This window comes from Mustelus asterias, chromosome 15, assembly GCF_964213995.1.
Source record: "Mustelus asterias chromosome 15, sMusAst1.hap1.1, whole genome shotgun sequence".
NCBI lineage: Eukaryota > Metazoa > Chordata > Chondrichthyes > Carcharhiniformes > Triakidae > Mustelus > Mustelus asterias.
The window spans coordinates 76,692,492-76,711,295 of NC_135815.1; the positions used below are offsets into that span (position 1 = coordinate 76,692,492).

At 43.0% G+C, this 18,804-nt stretch overlaps 1 protein-coding gene across 2 annotated transcripts in view; it reads left to right on the top strand.

The window, feature by feature from the left end:
* The window catches only part of dzank1 (double zinc ribbon and ankyrin repeat domains 1), an 81,916-nt gene that overhangs the window by 14,367 nt on the left and 48,745 nt on the right, over positions 1-18,804 (top strand). For both annotated transcript variants that reach the window (XM_078230151.1, XM_078230152.1), the window contains exons 5-11: positions 1,503-1,602; positions 4,004-4,125; positions 8,972-9,057; positions 11,364-11,481; positions 12,602-12,715; positions 13,208-13,300; positions 17,970-18,092. In XM_078230151.1, coding sequence (XP_078086277.1) covers positions 1,503-1,602; positions 4,004-4,125; positions 8,972-9,057; positions 11,364-11,481; positions 12,602-12,715; positions 13,208-13,300; positions 17,970-18,092 — 756 coding nt within the window. The remainder of the gene's footprint in view (positions 1-1,502; positions 1,603-4,003; positions 4,126-8,971; positions 9,058-11,363; positions 11,482-12,601; positions 12,716-13,207; positions 13,301-17,969; positions 18,093-18,804) is intronic.

Sequence of the window (18,804 nt, forward strand, 5' to 3'; positions counted from 1 at the left end):
ATTTGTACACAAAATATATGAAAAAATAGGATTTTTGGCCAAAAGGCAAACTGTATGCTTTCAAGAAATCCATATAAATCCAACGATAGGTTACTGTACTTGCCTAGTGAAATAGTTATTCAATCAGGTTTATTAGACATGAATAGCCCTCTACAAATCCATAATAAAAAACAGAATATGCTGGAAGTACTCAGCTGGTCAGGCAGCATCAGTGGGGAGAGAAACCAAGTTAGCATTTCAGTTTGATGGCCTTTCATCAGAACTAGAAAAAGTCAAAGTTGCATATTAGCAAGTATAGAATCAGGGATCTATAATTCTTTCCAATCAGCTCAAAGTCTTTTCGTGTTCAATCATTTCATAATTAATTATAGTTTCCAACAATTTATTTCTCCACAACCATTGTTAGGCTGACATGTCTATAATTTCTTGTTTTTTATTCTCTCAACTTTCAGAATGACCAGTGTGATAACCCCTGGAACTTGCATGGGGGAATCACTGATTGACCTCCCTGTAGGACTCGTCGAATACGAGCTCCCCGATGATTGGTAATTAACTCACCAGGTGGAGCTCATATACCGAGCCCTGTATAAAGCAATACCCTGAGTGGTTCCATTATTGCACTGTCCCAGTTGGAACCTGTTTGTGTTCCCCACAGGCTTGCGGTTTTGCTTTATTTTGTGCAGTAAAGCACAGTTCCTTTACAGCTGACTCTGGAGCTATTGTAACCAGTTAATATACTTTTGGTGTAGGTCAGAGGATAAACATTGTCCAGGACACTGCAGGAACTGAACTGCTGTGCTTTGAAAAAGATGCCATAGAATTCTCTTTTTGTCCATCGCAGAGCATGTACAGGATCAACATTTCATCTGAACTGTGGCATTTCCAACAGTGCAGCACCTCTGTGCTACCACACAGTAGTGTTAGCCTAAATTGTGTGTTCAAGTTGCTGATGGGGGATTTAAACCTTTGACTTTCTGACTCGGGTGGGAATGTTACCATTGAACCATGGCTATGTGGTAAACATGCTGCTGTCAGTTAGGCCATTAAAGCTCTGCCATTAGCCACAGGATACCTGGACACAGGCAGCATTCCTGCTCCTAATACGTTAACCTCAAGGGGAGTAGGTGAGGACTGAATGTAAACTCACTATGATAGTTCCCTTGGTCAAGTTGCATGAGAACACTCCTTGTCAATGCTAAGACTTGAAGCTTGGATATCTGAGCAAATTATTACAGACAGTTACAGAACTGTACCCTTGCATGGGTCACCGCCTTTAGGTGGTCACCATAGTGTCATTCATTTCACAAAACCTGAGAGCTGTTGATTTATAAAGATTTGAAACGTCATCCTTCTGCACAGGCAAGTTGTACCACCTGAGTGTGGCGACTAGGGAATTTTCACAGTAACTTCATTGCAGTGTTAATGTCAGCCTACTTGTGACACTAATAAATAAACTGTACCATAACTGTGTATTTTTTTAACAAATAATCTTATTGTTTTAGGAAACTCTAGAGGGGTTGGGAGCTTCCACAGCCATATTCAGCACAATCCTGAGCAAGGAAAGAAAACCTGCCTGGGAAGAGGCAACACAAAAAATTCCTGGTAAGCAATCTCAGGAATTTAATGGTTTAATCTTACAGAGCTCTTTTACGTAGTAGTTTATTTGTTAATTCCAGTGCAAAGTACTCAGAGAGTGCTACACTGTTGAAGATGCTGTCTTTTGTTTGAATAATTTGACAACAGCACCAAATTGTGTTTATAAAGCCCCTTTCACACAATAAAAAGTATAATAGCAATAGCTGCTTAACAGGAACATTATATAACCAAGTTTGACAGCGAGCCAGATAAAGAGATATTAGGGCAGATGAAGAGCTTGTTCAAAGAGGCAGGTTTTAAGGAGTGTCTGAAAGGAGGACAAGGTAGCGAGGTGAAGAGATTTAGGGATGGAATTCCAGAGCTTTGGACCTTGCCAGCTGAAGACACGGCCATCAATGGTGGAGCGATGAAATTCAGAGATGCTCAAGAGCCCAGAATTAGAGGAGATCCTGATGAGTTGTAAAGATGATGCAAAATGAAGTGATTTACAAACAGGGATGAGAATTTTAAAATTTTGGCATTGCTTAACAGGGAGGAAGTGGATGTCAGTGAGTACAGGATAACGGGTGAATGGAACTTGGGGTGGGTTAAGACATGAGCAGCAGAGTTTTGGATGACCCCAGTGTATAAGAACAGTGCAAGGGAGGCCAACCGGGAGTTAATTGAAGTAGTTTTCCAGAGGTTTCAAAGGAACCGATGAAGACTTCAGTAGCAGACGAATTTGAGGCAGAGGTGGAGTAAGGTGATGGGCGGCACGGTGGCACAGTGGTTAGCACTGCTGCCTCACAGTGCCAGGGACTTGGGTTAGATTCCAGGCTTGGGTGACTGTCTGTGTGAAATTCGCACATTCTCTCTGTGTCTGCGTGGGTTTGCTCTGGGTGTTCCGGTTTCCTCCCACACTGTGCAGGATAGGGTGAATTGGCCATGGTAAATTGGCCATGGTAAATTGCCCCTTAGTGTCCCAAGATGAGCAGGTTAGGTGGATTGGCCATGCTAAATTACTCCTGCTGAGCAGTACAGGCAGAGGAAGAAGGATTGCTTGAAGATAGTGATGATGATGCATTCTATGATATTCTTTGTGGCTCTTGTTGTAGGCCTGCCGCTCACTTGTGCATGAATTCCAGACCAGATTCATGAGCCATGTTATAAAGGGATAATCCTTGTCACTCCAATAGCTAGTCTTTGACTTGTCATGGTGGTTCAAAAATGCAGATGGATCAGAGGACAACCACTGAATGAAGGAATTGTGACTGTTGTTAGGAGAATAGCCATTCAACTGCATGAAATACTGCCTGTGCTTGCACACCATCTGCACATTGAAGGTCTGGTTCCCTTTCCAGGGAGGTGCTGCATGGCAATGTGCGTGCAGTCAGTGACATTGTGCCACGGGGAAGCCTACAATTCATGCAAAGCCTCAACCTCCTTGTCAGGGAAGAGGGATTGGGATGTTTCTCTTTGTAGAGAGAACTTCAGTCACCTCCCTCTTACAGCAGCGCACTGTAAATCGGGAGATGTTGCTTATATTTCCAGCAGCTGCCTGAAAAGAAGCAGCTGCATCGATGTTTGAACCATGGGGCAGAATTTTACGGTTCTCCCCCGGATGGCTTTGCAGGAGCGTGGGCCTGTAAAACCCCCCGGAGGCTAGTCCACCTGCCCTTGTCCCAGTTGAGCCAGGGGAAACATGCTTCCTGCATTCGCCTGTTAGAATTTTGTTTATTTCAATGAGATCACCTCTCATCCCCCTAAAATCTAAGAGAATACAAGTCCAGTCTCCTCAATCTCTCCTCATCAGACCAGGATTCAGTCCGGTGAACCTTCATTGCTTTTCCTCCATGGCAATTGTATCCACCTTTAGGTAAGGAGACCAAAACTGTACACAATACTCCAGGTGAAATCTCACCAAGGCTTTGTACAATTGCAGCAAGATTTCTTCACTCCTGTACTCAAATCCTCTTGCAATAAAGGCCAAATGTACCATTTGCCTTCCAAATTGTTTGCTGCACCTACATGATAGCTTTCAATGACTTATGAACAAGACCACCCTGGTGCCTTTGAACCCAATCTCTCCCCATTTAAGAAATACTGATGGAATTGGCTCGTTTTACACCCAGCCCAATATTATTTTCTATTGAAGTCATTGGAAAGTTATATTGGAATAGATGCCAAGCCAGTGTCCCACTCGACCCGCTGTGTTTCCCATAAGGTTACTTAGGTACAAATTATCCTGAATGTATCTGCAGTGGACTTCTGACTAACACATCTCAGAGTGATAGAAATAGATACAGGCTTTACTGAGAATTGACTGAGAAATTGCTTGTTAAAAGTGTGAGAGAATTTTAAATGAATTGTCTGCATTAACGATAGATGGGAAGGGAATGCAGATTTTCATTGTACTTTTTATTACTAGAATTGAAGATAGATGACAATGGCCTACACAAATCATTTAATAGTCCACGTTTCCTGAACAGCCGATTAGGAACTTTAGTCCCTGGACGTGAGCTAACTGCAACACCTCAGTCCCACAGGCAGGTAAATACTCTCTCAGTTCACTTTGGAATTCTACAAATAGGAATAATTTTCCTGCTGTTAAGTACAAGTAAGGGATTTCTGGAAATGATTTGCAAAGCAGTATTATTACACAGATCATGACAAAGATTGAATGGTTTATTGACATCGCTTGTGTCTGTCAGCCATTTTAAAACTTTAAGATCATAGAATTGTTACGGTGCAGAAGAAGGCCATTCGGCCCATCTTGTCTGCATCGGCCCTCTGAATTAGTATTATGGGTGGGATTTTCCACGTCCCCGCAGCATGTCTCGCAGAGAGTGCCCACCATTGTCAGGTGATGGGATCTTCTGATCCCGCTGCTATCAATGGGGTTTCCAGTTCTGTGCACCCGTGCCACAGGGAAATGCATGGCAGAGATTCACCATAACGAGAACAGCCAGAAAATTCCGGACTATGACTTCGTCATTCTCCTGCCTTTTCCCCGTATCCCTATAGATCTTTTCTATTCAAATAATCATCTAATGCCCTGAATGCCTTGATTGAACCTGCCACACTTCTAGACAACACATTCCAGACCCGGACCACTCGTTATGTAAAAGTTTTTTTCTTACATCGCATCTGTTTCTTTTGCAAATCACTTTAAATCTCAGCCCTTTTGTTCTTGATCCTTTTATGAGAAGCAACAGTTTCTCCCTATCTACTCTGTCCAGCCCCCTCATGATTTTGAACAGCTCTATCAAATCTCCTCTTAGCCATCTCCTCTCCAAGGAGAACAGACCCAATTTTTCCAGTGTATCTGAGTAACTGAAGTTCCTCATTCCTGGAACTATTTTTGTAAACCTCTTCTGCACTCTCTCCAATGCGTTCACATTCTTCCTATAGTGTGGCGCCCAGAACTGTATGTAATATTCCAGCTGAGGACTAACTAGAGTCACCGCTGCCATTAATAATTCATAGATTGTATCATGTGATGTTCTTCGTTTAGATTACATTAGCTGTAATGGTCAACAACAGTACACGGGTTTCATTGTTGCCAGGCTAAAATTTCATGACAGCTGGGTCAAAATTGCAAGATGACCTCCTAACAGCTTTGTGTGAGTACGTTCAGAACACAGGCTGCAACAAATGATTGATAAAATGAAGTAAGGGGGATTGTGCACCCATCTTCACCCCAAGCACAAATAGTGACACGGACACAAAATCCTAGGGCAGCTTGAAAATGAGAATCGTGCCGGTAAGATCTCATTTTCCAATTTTCCCAACCCCCACCAGTGACATAACGAGGTTCCCATCCAAGAAAGTCAGGAACCTCATTTCAATACATTAACATCCCATTAGTGGGCTTCCCTGCCATATTGTGTCCCCCCCCACATTACGAATTCCCCAATGTCGGCAAGCTTCACAGCCAATTTTTAAAACCGGATCAAAGGCGAAGGGAACCCACCAGGAACGTGCATGTAATTACGGTCCCCGGAGGGAGGGAGAGGGACATGTCTGGGAATTGGGGGGGTTCCCAGTGTCTGTGAGGAAGGGGGAGGCCTTATGGGAGGTGTGGACGGGGGGGGGGCAAATCCGGTAGTCTGGCTTTCTCGAATGTCCTGATAAAATTAACAATAAGACACAGTTTTGATCTCTCACCAGGCTCTCCGGCTTCTTGGTAGAGCATTTGGCACATTATAGTTAAAGCATCTACAATATTCTCACCTTTTTTTAAAATCCCAGGATGGAAACCAGTAGGCCCTGGGCATTTGTTGCTTTACAGCAGTATTATTTTTCAATTACTGTTATCTGACGTGTTAATTTTGTTGAGGCCTTACCCCTGATTCAATAATAATTTTCTCCTGATGTCTGGCATGCTGGCCTCTTTGCCTACCTTAAGTACTGATGCAAAGCATGTCCGCCATTTCCTTAGTTTCATTGATAAAATCACTGACCAGTTTGTAAGGGAACCACATTGCTTCAGCCTATCCTTTTTAATAATCTCATTGTAACAGTGTTTTGCATTGATTTTGATATCCTTTGCAAGTTTATTTTCAAACTCCCTATTTTGTAACTCTTGCTATGTTTGGTCAGCCTTTCATTTCTTTCTCAGTTGTCAGAAACTGGTATTTTTGCACTTTTGTTGGCTTTTTTGAGTTTTATGTCATCTCTTAGCTGTTTAATTGGCCATTGCTATTGTCCTTCAGAGGTATAAACTGGTTGTGAATCACCTTAAATTTTTTTTGGAATCACCTTAAATTATTTTATGAACAGTTCCCACTCTTCTTCTGTTGTTTTACCCACTAACAAATTTGCCCAGTTCCGTGTCCGTATCATCCTGTTGAAGTCAGCCTTATCTAAATGTAGAATCTTAGCAACTGTTTTCCCTTTCTCCCTTTCAAACACTAAATTAAATTAAATTGTATTATGACTGCTATTAGATGCGCATGCAGCATTAGGCTGTTAACTAAATCTGGGTTGATTGCTAAATCTGATATGGCCTTCCACCTTGTTGGTTCTTGGACATGTTGTCAGAGGAAACTATCCCCCAACACACTCAAGGAATTCACTACCTTTCTGATATGTGCTCGTCTGCTTATCCCAATCTATATGACCATTAAAATCCCTCATTAACACCATTCTGCTTTGCTACATGCGTGTCTTATCTCTGCATACAATCCAACACTCCACGGCCATGATCAGGGATCCTGCTGCAATCTTAAATCCTTCTCTATATCTTAATTCTACCCATAAAGTCTCAATTGCCTGATTACCTCTCACTATATACTCTTATTGAAGTGATTTCATTCTTAATCTTTAAGGCTATTCTTCTCCCTTTACCATTTTCCCCATCTTGCCTGCAGACCTTCTATTTAGCACCAGAACTGATGATCTTGTCACTACAGTACAATTGTTCCCATGTCTTACCCGCAAACTAATAAGCCGACAAGTTTGGCAATCTAATTACAAATGATTAGATCCTGAGATTCCCTTGCAGATATGAGATTGAATGGGTACGATGAGAAAGGAGGTCCCATTGTTTGGTGTGAATTCTATTTGCTGCTGCCAGTGCATTCTCCATTTTCAGGCACCTGCAAATTATTTTCCTGCCTCTATCAGAGTGGATGAAGGTGAACATGCACACGCATTGTAATTAGCTTCACTTCCCCCACTGCACACGCCCTTCTTCCCAAATCCCCCTGCCCCATTCATTCAGCAACCTCCTTTTCTAACTATGTTCCCCTTGCCTACCAAACCCCTCAGACTCAGACTCTGCTGCTTCCCACCCAGCATCCTATGAACCCCCCAGCCCCCCCGAGTGTCAGACTCTGCTGCTCCCTCCGCCTCATTGAACTCCTCCCCCCCCACTTCTCCTCCGAGACTCGGACTCCACTGCTGCCCCTAACATGCGCCTACCAAACCCCTGAAGACTCAGGCTCCACTTCTATCCTCTGCAATCCTCTGCCTTCCGACCCCTCAGAGACTCGGACTCTGCTGTCTCACTCCACCACCCTGTCAACTGCCACCCCCCCACCAAGTCTTGGACTCCACTGCTCCCCATTACCCCACTGAACCCCCAAAGACACAGATTCACAGCTGCCCCTACCCTGGGCATACCAAACCCCTGGTGATTCAGGCTCCATGCGCCACCCACTTGCTGAACCCCATGGCTCCACCAAGCATGCAGCAACAGAGCACACCCTCCCAGTGGGATGAGCAGCGACTTCCCCAAGGCTATTGGCCGAGATTTTCCGGAACTTCTGAGACTCTCTCCTCCTGCCTTTGACCTTGTTGGAGGCTGAGGGAAGGCAGAGGTCAGAAAATAACTAGAAGGGCAGAATTCCATTCTCCAAAAGTTAGAATTCCACCAAATGACAGAAATTTCTCACCCTTGATAATCGGTCCACAGGAGGGGTGTTTTTAGGAACACGAGTCTGCTCTGCCATTTTTACCTAGACTGACTCTGAAACAGGCCAAGCTGGTCTATGCCAGTCTTTACCTTAATACAAATCTGCTCCCACACTAATTCATCGGACCTTGGGAACAAAGGGATTTCTACATTTTTAAAAAAGACCCAAGATCTATCCAGCTCGTCCTGGTAGCTGCATGTTATAACAATAACTGTTAGCCAATCATCGCAATCAATCCTTATCAGTTAGTCTACTACATACCCAGACATGACATGGGGGAAGGCTCTAGTAGTGTACCATAGGCCCAAAGTCAGCCTTTGCCTCCCAAGGACACTACATTGTGAAACCCAACTCATCATCTTCAGTACTTTGAATTCCTTTCTCCCTACATTGATTTTAGCAGAATTAAAATGGAGGATCTGTACAACTTAAACCTCTGGAAATTTGTATCTGGAAAGTTAGCTACATTTGCACATATGACTCATTTCCATGAGTATGAGCGTCAGTTGGTCTCTAAAACTTGGTGAGCTGGGTTTATTGGAGAGTCATATGCCCTTCCCTTTTTCATCTAGACCATTCGACTGGAATTCTCTGCCTCAAAGGGTAGTGGAGGCCGGATCATTAAAAGTATTTAAAGTGTAGATGGATAAATATTTGATAGATCAAGGACTTGAGGGCTATGGGGAAATGGCACAGAAAAAGAATTGAGGTCAGCACAGATCAGCCATGATCATATTGAAAGGTGGGGCAGGCTTGAAGAGCCTGGTGGCTACTCCTGCTTCTATTTCTTGTGTTCTTATGACTCATCTAGTAGATGGACTAGAAGTTACAGAAAACTAATAACACAAGGAAGGAAATCGCAACTTCCAGACCTGGGATTCCTTCACAGACTGTGATTTGGGAAAACATTTTTTTAATGTGTTTTATGTATGTGAATTCTTACGTCTTCTCATTTGTACCCTTTCTGTATTCTCCAGTTGGTTGCTTCGATTGATGCCAGTCCTCCAAAGACCCTGAACAATACCCAAACCATGAGAATTCAGAGGGAGACTGACTTCCTGAAGTATGTGACTGTCTTACATACCAGATCCTCTGATATCAGTCTTCATTTGTGTTACATGAACTAAATTACATGGTAGAATGAGCCTGGAGACAGTTGATTAGGTGGAGACACACAGTCAGAAGGACCAAGCCTCCTGATGGCACCCAGCTCCAGTTCTGTTTCAGACTTGTTTTCATTGTTACCTTTTCTTCATGGTTTTCTGAATACCTTTCTGCCTTCTTCAGGTATGGTTTAGAGAGATTTACAGACCAATATCATTTTAAATCGTCAACAACTTGAGGGCAGAAGGCATTCAATTTTTTTTACTGAATTTGATCAAATGCAATGCTAACTATATCGCCAGGGGGAAAAAACATTAAAGCAACTCTTGCTTCTGCATGTTAAAGGCCCAGGCTGACCAAATGATTCTCTGCCCTAAACAATCTTTCATTAGATGGGCTTTTGGAGTTCTTATTGCGATTTAAAGGACTGCAGCAGCGAAGTGCCTGCTGATTTCTTCCCAAGATAATGTTGCAGGCCTTTAAACCTCACCTTCATCAAGAACATTTAAGATTCAGTGTGAGAGGGGAAAACAGACTTCCGCTTCCATCGTGCCAATAGGACTGCAGGATACCCCAAAATGTTTTACAACTAGTGAAGTACTTTAGGATGAAGTCAGTGTTGGAAATGTACTAGCTAATATGCGTGTAGTAAAGGTGCACACATAGCAATGGGATAATGACCAGTTAACTAGTTTGAGTGATAATGATTGAGAGATAGACATTGGCCAGGACACCAGTGAAAAACTCCTGCTCCCCTTCAAAATAGTGCCATTGGATTACAACAGATAGGCCCTCGATTTAAACTTGCATCCCCAAAGACCAGCACCTCCTGAAGTGCAGTATACCTTCACCTCTGTGCTAGAATGGCCCTCTTAGATTTTGTATTCAAATCTCTGGAGTGAAATTCAAACCCACAATCTGATGCAGAAGTGCTACACTGAACTACAGCTGACCCTTGCCAGCGTGGCTGAGGGTAACACTCTCCTGTTGGAGAGATGCAATTCAGTCCATGCTCTGTCGCTGTGTGTGTTGTAAGTTCAGGACTTCATTGATATTGGCTGGGATTGTGGTAGCCATCATGGTTTTTGCATTTTGTTTTGGAAATGTTAAATCACAGATGTCTTATGCTTATTGTGTTTTTTTCTTTTCATACTTTCACACACTTTCCCCTGTCTTGCTTCTTTCTGCATGCCTGCCTTCTGCCAATGTACAAAGTGAACCAAGGATAGTAAGTCTATGCAATTCAGCTTAAATTCCTGTCTGCATTCAAAATAAAAGGTTGCTTCAAGTTTTCTTACCCCTCTCACAATTGCTTACAGTTTGTATGGGTTGAGATTAAAGTAGATAATGATGCTGACTTGTTTTATCCACTGGGGATTCTGATTTATAATCTAGTGCTATATTCTCTCGGATATGCTGTTCTATAAAATGTGTATTTTCAGTATTGTAGCCATATGTAATCCTTTTTTTGAAAGTGTGTATACAAGGGAAAAAGATTTTCAGCTGAATAGCACCATACAAAATACTTAGGATGCATCCCAAAATGCTTTATAGAAATGAATTACTTCTGAAGTGTTGCCATATAGCCAAATTAGGAAATTATGTTGAGACAAATATAATTATAGGAGTGTGTAAGGAACATCAGAGTGATCAAGTGGGGGAGGTGATGGCCTAGTGGTATTATCGCTAGACTTTTAATCCAGAAACTCAGCTGATGTTCTGGAGAGTCGGGTTCGAATCTCACCACAGCAGATGGTGGAATTTGAATTCAATAAAAAAACCTGGAATTAAGAATCTACTGATGACCATGAAACCATTGTCGATTGTCGGAAAAACCCATCTGGTTCACTAATATCCTTTAGGGAAGGAAATCTGCCATCCTGGCCTGGTTTGGCCTGCATGTGACTCCAGAGCCACAGCAATGTGGTTGACTCTCAACTGCCCTCAGGCCACCAGGGATGGGCAATAAATGCTGGCCAGCTAGCGACGCCCATGTCCCACGAATGAATTTTTAAAAATTAATCCATTAACAAACTATATTAATTGCCCAGCTAGACTTAGTAATTTACTTCATTTACAGTAAGTCACTGCATTGGCCTTCCATTATCAATGGGTAGCACAGGCCAATGCAGTGACTTACCGGTAAATGGCCTCATGTACTGTGTAGAATCTTCAGTTTGTTATAATTTCTTAGTGAGTGATGGTTGGCAATGCGGAAAGTATATGGTTTGTTTCTCCCATGTGTCCATTGTAATTTATTTTTAGGTGTATGTGCTGCCTTGCTCCTCGCCCATCCGATCCTTTTGCACGTTTCTGTCAGGAATGTGGATCACCTGTTCCTCCAGTGCCTGGCCGTAGACTTCCACCACCCGAAGGAGCTCAGGTTGGTAACAACTGAAACAATGAACTAATCTTACTTATGTAAAGAACTTATATTAATGTAACATTATTCATAACCTCAGGACAGTGCCAAGTGCTTTATAACCAACAAGTACTTTTGGAGCGTGCTCACGATTGTAATCATAGAATCCGAACAATGCAGAAGGAGGCCATTCAGTCCATCGAGCCTGCATCTACAATCTCACCCAGGCCCTACTCCCGTAACCCCATATATTTACCCTGCTAAGCCCCCTGATGCTAGGGTCAATTTACCATGGCCAATCAACCTAACCCGCACATCTTTGGACTGTGGGAGGAAACCGGAGCATCCGGAGGAAACCCACGCAGACACGAATGTGCCAACTCCACACAGACAGTCACCCAAGGCTGGAATTGAACCTGGGTCACTAGCGCTGTAAGGCAGCAGTGCTAACCACTGTGCCACCGTGCCGAAAAATTTGTATGCAGCAAGGGCCTACAAGTAGTAATATCAAAGAAAATACTGTGGATGCTTCAAGGTCCTTCAAACAGTATTGTGATAATGACCAGCTAACCTTTCTTTATTGGTGGTGTTGATTGAGGGATAGATGTTGGACACAGAGAACTCTCCAGCTTGTTTTTGAATCGTGTCATGGAATCTTTTACATTTACTTTAGGTTAAACAGGGTCCTGGTTTGATGTCTCATCTGAAAGAGGGCACTTCTGACAGTGAAACACTTCCTCAGTACTGCATTGAAGCCTAGATTTTGTATGCAAATCTGTAGGGTGGGTTAGTCCTCTGAATCTTCCACCTTTGTGACTGAGAGGTGGGAATACTGCCACTGAACAATGACTCACACTTGGCCTCCATGTTTAGGGGCTGAATTTGAGAAAGAGAAAGATCAGTTTCAACTAATCTGAGAGTTCTGCTGGAAAGTTCACATACGTTAATGTGGATTGGAGGTGGGGAATAGATTCAGTTGTGTGGAGTTCCTACAGCGAGCCAGTGAGCCAAGAAGGCAGCTGGCACTTTGAACAGTATCTTAATGCCTCCTAGACAAAAGGGGTGTACAGGAAGAAAGCAAATTTGTTGAATTATGCTACCCATGCTGAATGATAAGGAAAATGCTTGTGTTGTTTTACAGATGGGGCTCTGTGTGGAATGCAAGACCATGGTCCCATTGAATACGCCAACATGTATTGTATGCGAGGCCCCTATAATGCCTCAACTAAAGCCTGAGGCCAGCATCCGTCTCAAGGTAAATAACATGATTTATGCTGGGCGTGTGAGAATTAGACACACGAGGCAAGCCTTGCTGATTTGGAACAATGACATTGATTGAAGGAGATTATTCATTGGACATTGACTTTTCAATTAAGCATCACAAAATTCAACGCGCTGAATTTTGGCCAACAAAATGAAAAGTTTCTCTGGTACAGCCAATAAGTGTCACTAATACATATGATAAATGAATTGCCATATTTCTTAAATAATGTTTAAAAATATTTGGGAGCATATCTCGCCTTGCAAAACAATAATGTTACTGCGCGAGGTTTTTCCAGGGGTAATTTTCAACATCAGTGGGGATGGAGAACTAACACTAGAAGATTTTTCTACTTGGGCATGAGAGGTAATTTACGAACATTGTTCCTCCTTTGTACAGGGGTATGGTCCATTGGACATTACTACATCTGATATGTGCATTTTTATGTAGCAAAGGCTATTAAGTTATTAAATGCTTTTTAAATAGGACAAGATTATCTGTCGATCTTGTGGAACGGGCAATCCAGCTAATGTCCAGCATTGTCTAACCTGTGAGACCAGGCTGTCGGGATCACTGAAAGTAAGTAACTGCCATTCTGTTCAATGAGTTTTGGCATGGGATTGAGAAACCTATAATTTTCCCTGCTGCAGTGCTGAGAGAGTGCTGCACTGTCAGTGCTGCCTTTCGGATGAGGACTAAACTAAAGCTCCATTGCCCTTGAGAGTTGATATAAAAGATCCCCTGGTATTTTAAAGAAGTGATGTGGAGATGCCGGCGTTGGACTGGGGTAAACACAGTAAGAAGTTTAACAACACCAGGTTAAAGTCCAACAGGTTTATTTGGTAGCAAAAGCCACACAAGCTTTCGGAGCTCTAAGCCCCTTCTTCAGGTGAGTGGGAATTCTGTTCACAAACAGAGCTTATAAAGACACAGACTCAATTTACATGAATAATGGTTGGAATGCGAATACTTACAACTAATCAAGTCTTTAAGAAACGAAACAATGTGAGTGGAGAGAGCATCGAGACAGGCTAAAAAGATGTGTATTGTCTCCAGACAAGACAAGACAGTGACCTCATCCGAAAGACAGTGTCTTGTCTGGAGACAATACACATCTTTTTAGCCTGTCTCGATGCTCTCTCCACTCACATTGTTTCGTTTCTTAAAGACTTGATTAGTTGTAAGTATTCGCATTCCAACCATTATTCATGTAAATTGAGTCTGTGTCTTTATAAGCTCTGTTTGTGAACAGAATTCCCACTCACCTGAAGAAGGGGCTTAGAGCTCCGAAAGCTTGTGTGGCTTTTGCTACCAAATAAACCTGTTGGACTTTAACCTGGTGTTGTTAAACTTCTTACTGTATTTTAAAGAAGAGCAAGGGAGTTCTTCCCTGTATCCTGACCCATAATTATTCCTCAACCACCATCACTCAAAAGCCAGAGTATCTGTTCATTATCACACTGCTGTTTGTGGTGCCTTGCAGTGTGTACCGGGTACCTTCCCAGTTTCCTATGTTGCAACAATGGCTACCTTTCAAAGCTGCTCATTGGTTGTAAAGTCCTTTGGGACTGAGGGTGTGAAGGCGCAATAAAAATGCAATTCTTTCATTTTTCTTTCTAATTCAGGTAGGGCCAGTCTGACTGTTATGGAGCAACAGGCTGTACAAGAATCCCATAGATTCTAGGAAGAGCCAAATTGAGTTCGGGTTTGGCATAGCAAATGGGAATTAGCTGAGAGCTAGAAATATTTCACCAGATAGTGGTTCTCCAAGTGTGCCATTGAAGTCTGTTTGAAATCACCCAGGGCTTTGCACTTCCTAGTCATGGGAAGGGAGAGTTAACTGTAATTGTGTTGTCAAAGATGTATCATAGAAGATGTCTCTTTGGTAGCATTGTTCTGGAACTTATTGATCTTCGCCAGACAGCTTAAAAAGCTGTGCTTTCTAGAGCACTTCTCAGTAGCTTATGGACGCTGAGGTACATCTTTACCTTTTATGATGGTGTAACATTGGTGATATTACGTCAGCAATCCATTTTACACATCTTCCGTTGAAGCTTGTGGGAAGTAAAAATGTAGTGAGGTGTCAAATGTGCTGCTGACTCGCTATCGCCCAATTTACAGAGTCGAGAGTCAAGATCTATCTCACTCAGCACAAACTGGTGAACAGAGGGCAGATTGGGGCATTTAGCCAAGTGCAAGGCCCCCGTCTCTTTGACATAGGAGAAGCAACAGCTTTGATCAAGAGGCCAACCATTAGCAAAGGAATCTTGCACATGACTCAGAGTAGCTTGTCAGTGTGCAGCAAGCAGCTGCAATTGGCTAATGATAACACATTGCAAACACAACACATTCTGTCATAAATAGAAAAATAAAATTGGATTCTCTGTATAAGCTACTTTAAATTTTGAAGACAAAAGAAAATAATTATTTAAATACTGAGTACAGCATAAGAAATTGAATAAAATTTCACTTAATCATCTGATGTACACAAAGGTTATTGTGAGGTTTTTTTTAAAGAACTACCTGCTATCATTTGCAGCTATCATAATTTTCCCCCCAATGCGTATAAATTTTAAATTTATGTAATATATCAGGACCAGTCTTGTTTTATATTCAACAATACAAATTAATTGTGGGATGCATTGTTGGGTTAAAGTTTTATTTATTTGTCACAAGTAGACATTAACACTGCAGTGAAGTCGCCACACTCCGGTGTCTGTTTGGGTACTCTGAGGGAGAATTTAACATGGCCAAAGCAGCATGGTTTTTGGACTGTGGGAGGAAACCAGAACACCCGGAGGAAACCCATGCAGACATGGGGAGAATGTGCACAGTGACCCAAGCTGGGAATCGAACCCGGGTCCCTGGCACTATGAAGCAGCATGGGAATGAAAATGTTGTAGATCTACAGGGATAAAGCTGGAAAGTGGGATAACAGAATATCTATGATGCACAGGCACAATGGGCCAAATGGTCTTCAGCACTGTACGGTTCCATGGACGTAAGAACATAACATAAAATTGCTCAGAATATGGAACTGAGTTGGGGTTTCACCCAGGTGCCACAAAATGGCTGGTACGTGAAACAAAATATAATATTGGAGAATTACAGTGAACTTGGCTGTAGCTGATCAAGTCAGATTTGTTAGGACAGAGCAGAGGAGCACTCCTTTCTATTAACTAGACCCTACCTTAGCTGAAAATATTTCACACAGATTTTGGGTGTCAGATGTAAAAACGTAAATGCTCTAACTTTAATAAACACAAAAATAAATTTGCACCCTCAGTCAAAAATATGTGGCGCCGCTTCCCCAAAAAGAAACTAAGTGCCCAAGGTGCAGGAGAATGGCAACTTTTACTGCCAGTCTTTTGGGCGAGCTTAGTACAGTGAATTTGCGGCACTCTGTGCAGCATAGAGGCTGTCAGGGGATTTACACTGGTGAGGGGGGGGCGGAAAGAGAGAGAGAGAGCCTAATCCTGTCTGAGAGACTGACATCAGAGTAATGAGGGGACCATTGTGCATGCGCCAGTATACTGGGAGATGAGTTGACAGATGCTTTCACTGCCCCCATCTCGGGCATTGCTAGATTCCTGACCCCCTCCACTCCTGACATCGCCGGCCTAGGCATCCCACCCCCTCCAGTTCACCAGCACTCTTTTCCACCCCCCCCCACCCACAATGGCCGGCCTCCTCATGGCTGGCCCAACATCGGCCCTCATCACTCAATGCATTGTTCCCTCCATTCCCTCCCCTCCTACCTTCCCCACCCCCCAACATGGCTCCACCCCTGTCTGGCCCCATCCCCTCTGGCCTGCCCCCTTGGCATAGTGCAAGTGTGCCAGGCTGGCAGTGCTAGGGTACCCAGTAGGCAGTGCCAGGATGCCAGGCTGGCACTGCCCAAGGGGTACCCCGCCCTATTCCTGACCTTCTAGGGGACCTCAATGGCCTCTGATCCAACCAGCAAGGCCATTACACACTGTTCTCCATTGCTGGGGACCATATGTGATCCCCGCTGATGTGGACCTCCATCGGTGAGATCAGAAACTTTAGTGAGCCGGGGTCATTGCATCCCGAGCTCGCTAAATAGATGGAAATGCTGATTACGTCAAAAAAACGTCTGGGAGATTTCTGTTTTTGACCACCGGGTGACATCTTCCGTCCCGCTGTGCTACTCGAGCAGTGCAGTGGGCCGGGAAAATCGCACCCAAATTCTTTTGGCTTCATTCATGAGATGCAAACAAAGGAAAATGAGCACATCTTTCAGCTCTTTGATTCTGCTCCACTGTTCAATTAGATCGTGGCTGATCTGGTCCTTAAAATCCATTTCCCCTTTGTGCAGGCAGTCCTCTGACTTGCGACACAATTTGTTCCCGAAAACTGCGTCTTAAATTGAAACATCTTAACTTAGAACTGATTTCCCCATAAGAACAATATTATAAATGGGGGATTGGTTCCTGAACCAAGACCCGAAATATTTTCACCAAAATAACCTAAATCTTGTACTCAATAAATTATAGACGAGTAATATATCAAAATTAACCTTTTTATTGACATAAAAAACATTGAAATGCAAGTTCTGATATGACTGTCCAGTACTATACAGTCAACTGTACATAGGTTTGGACAAACAAAGGCACCAAGTACTGTCAAAGTGTGATGGAGCAGCAACAGGAACGTTAATACGCATGTATAAATGCCACTGGCGCAGTGTCGTAAAGTCAAAACCAATGTGGGAAAGTTGAAACACGATGTCAAATTATAAATGCCAGAAACGCTGTTCATCGTAACTCAAATGTTGTAAAGTCAAGGATGGCCTATACCTTGCCCTTACCAAAATCCTATTAACCTCGGTCTTGAAAACCCCAATTATACCAACATTCACACCAAATTCTACGCTTCTACTATTTGCACGAGAAAAGGTTTTCCTTCATTTTATCCTCAATGGCCTAATTCTAATTTTAAGGTTATGTCCCTTTGTCCGAAATTCTCCTTTTGTGGGAAGTAGTTTCTCTGCCTCTATCCTGTTGTACCCTTTTTACCATTTTAAACACCTCATTCAGATTAATCTTCAATCTTTTAAACTCAAAGGCAAAGAAGCCAAGTTTATGCAATAAAAATATGAACAGAAGTGATATAGGTTGGTCCGTTAACCACATTGAAATAACAGTTACCATTTTGTTCTGCATTACACTGAAATTGTTTCTGAATTTAGTAGGTACAGTAATTTTTTTCTCCCCTTCGACAACAGCCTCATTTTAATGGAGATTCCAACCCGCCATTACCAAGTCGAGAAGGGAAGATGCTGGCATGTTCCAAATGTGGCCGGGTTAACAACACTAATGCTCGATTCTGTGACTGGTGTGGAGCCAAGGTATGCAACAAAACAGATAGACTTGCCATCAGAACTTTCACCTGCCCTCGTGCCCTTATGTGGCTCAGTGTCAAAATTTGTCTGATAACACTCCCATGAAGCTCCTTGCAATGACATTTCACTACATTAAACACACTATATAAATGCAGGTTGTTGTTAAAAGGCTTTCCTAAAGCAAGAGAAGGGAATACTAGATGATGAGTCAGCCATCCACTCTTGCATAAGACGGCAGACAATGCTGTGGCAATCTTAGGTGCCCATTCCACCCTCTCTGACTCTTCTGTGTTCTTGTTCTGAGTCCAAGTGCAAATGGAAGCCAGGCACCTTCTCCCAACAGGTACTCGGGACTCACATAGGCAAAAATCCAGTGCATCAGCCTGAAAATGGAAATGCTGCACTTAGATCTTCACTGACACAGCCCACACTCCTGATGGGCCTGTGATATATTGAACAGTGTGAAAGGTTAGTGGAGCAGTGGTAGGAGATGTAATTTGAAAATGCAGTCACTGACCTTGATTATCCGTGTGAGATCATTGAATTTCCTCAGGCACCACAGCCAGATCCTCATGGCCTAACTCTGGAATTGACTTCCTGCTCCTGTTCCTTCACAAGGTGTGCCTTGAGAACCCCCTTGCCCTCAGTGTAAATATGGCCTCTCTCTTCCTTCTGACCTCTTCTGGCCTCCAGTGTCACATCCAAGTATCCGAGAGCC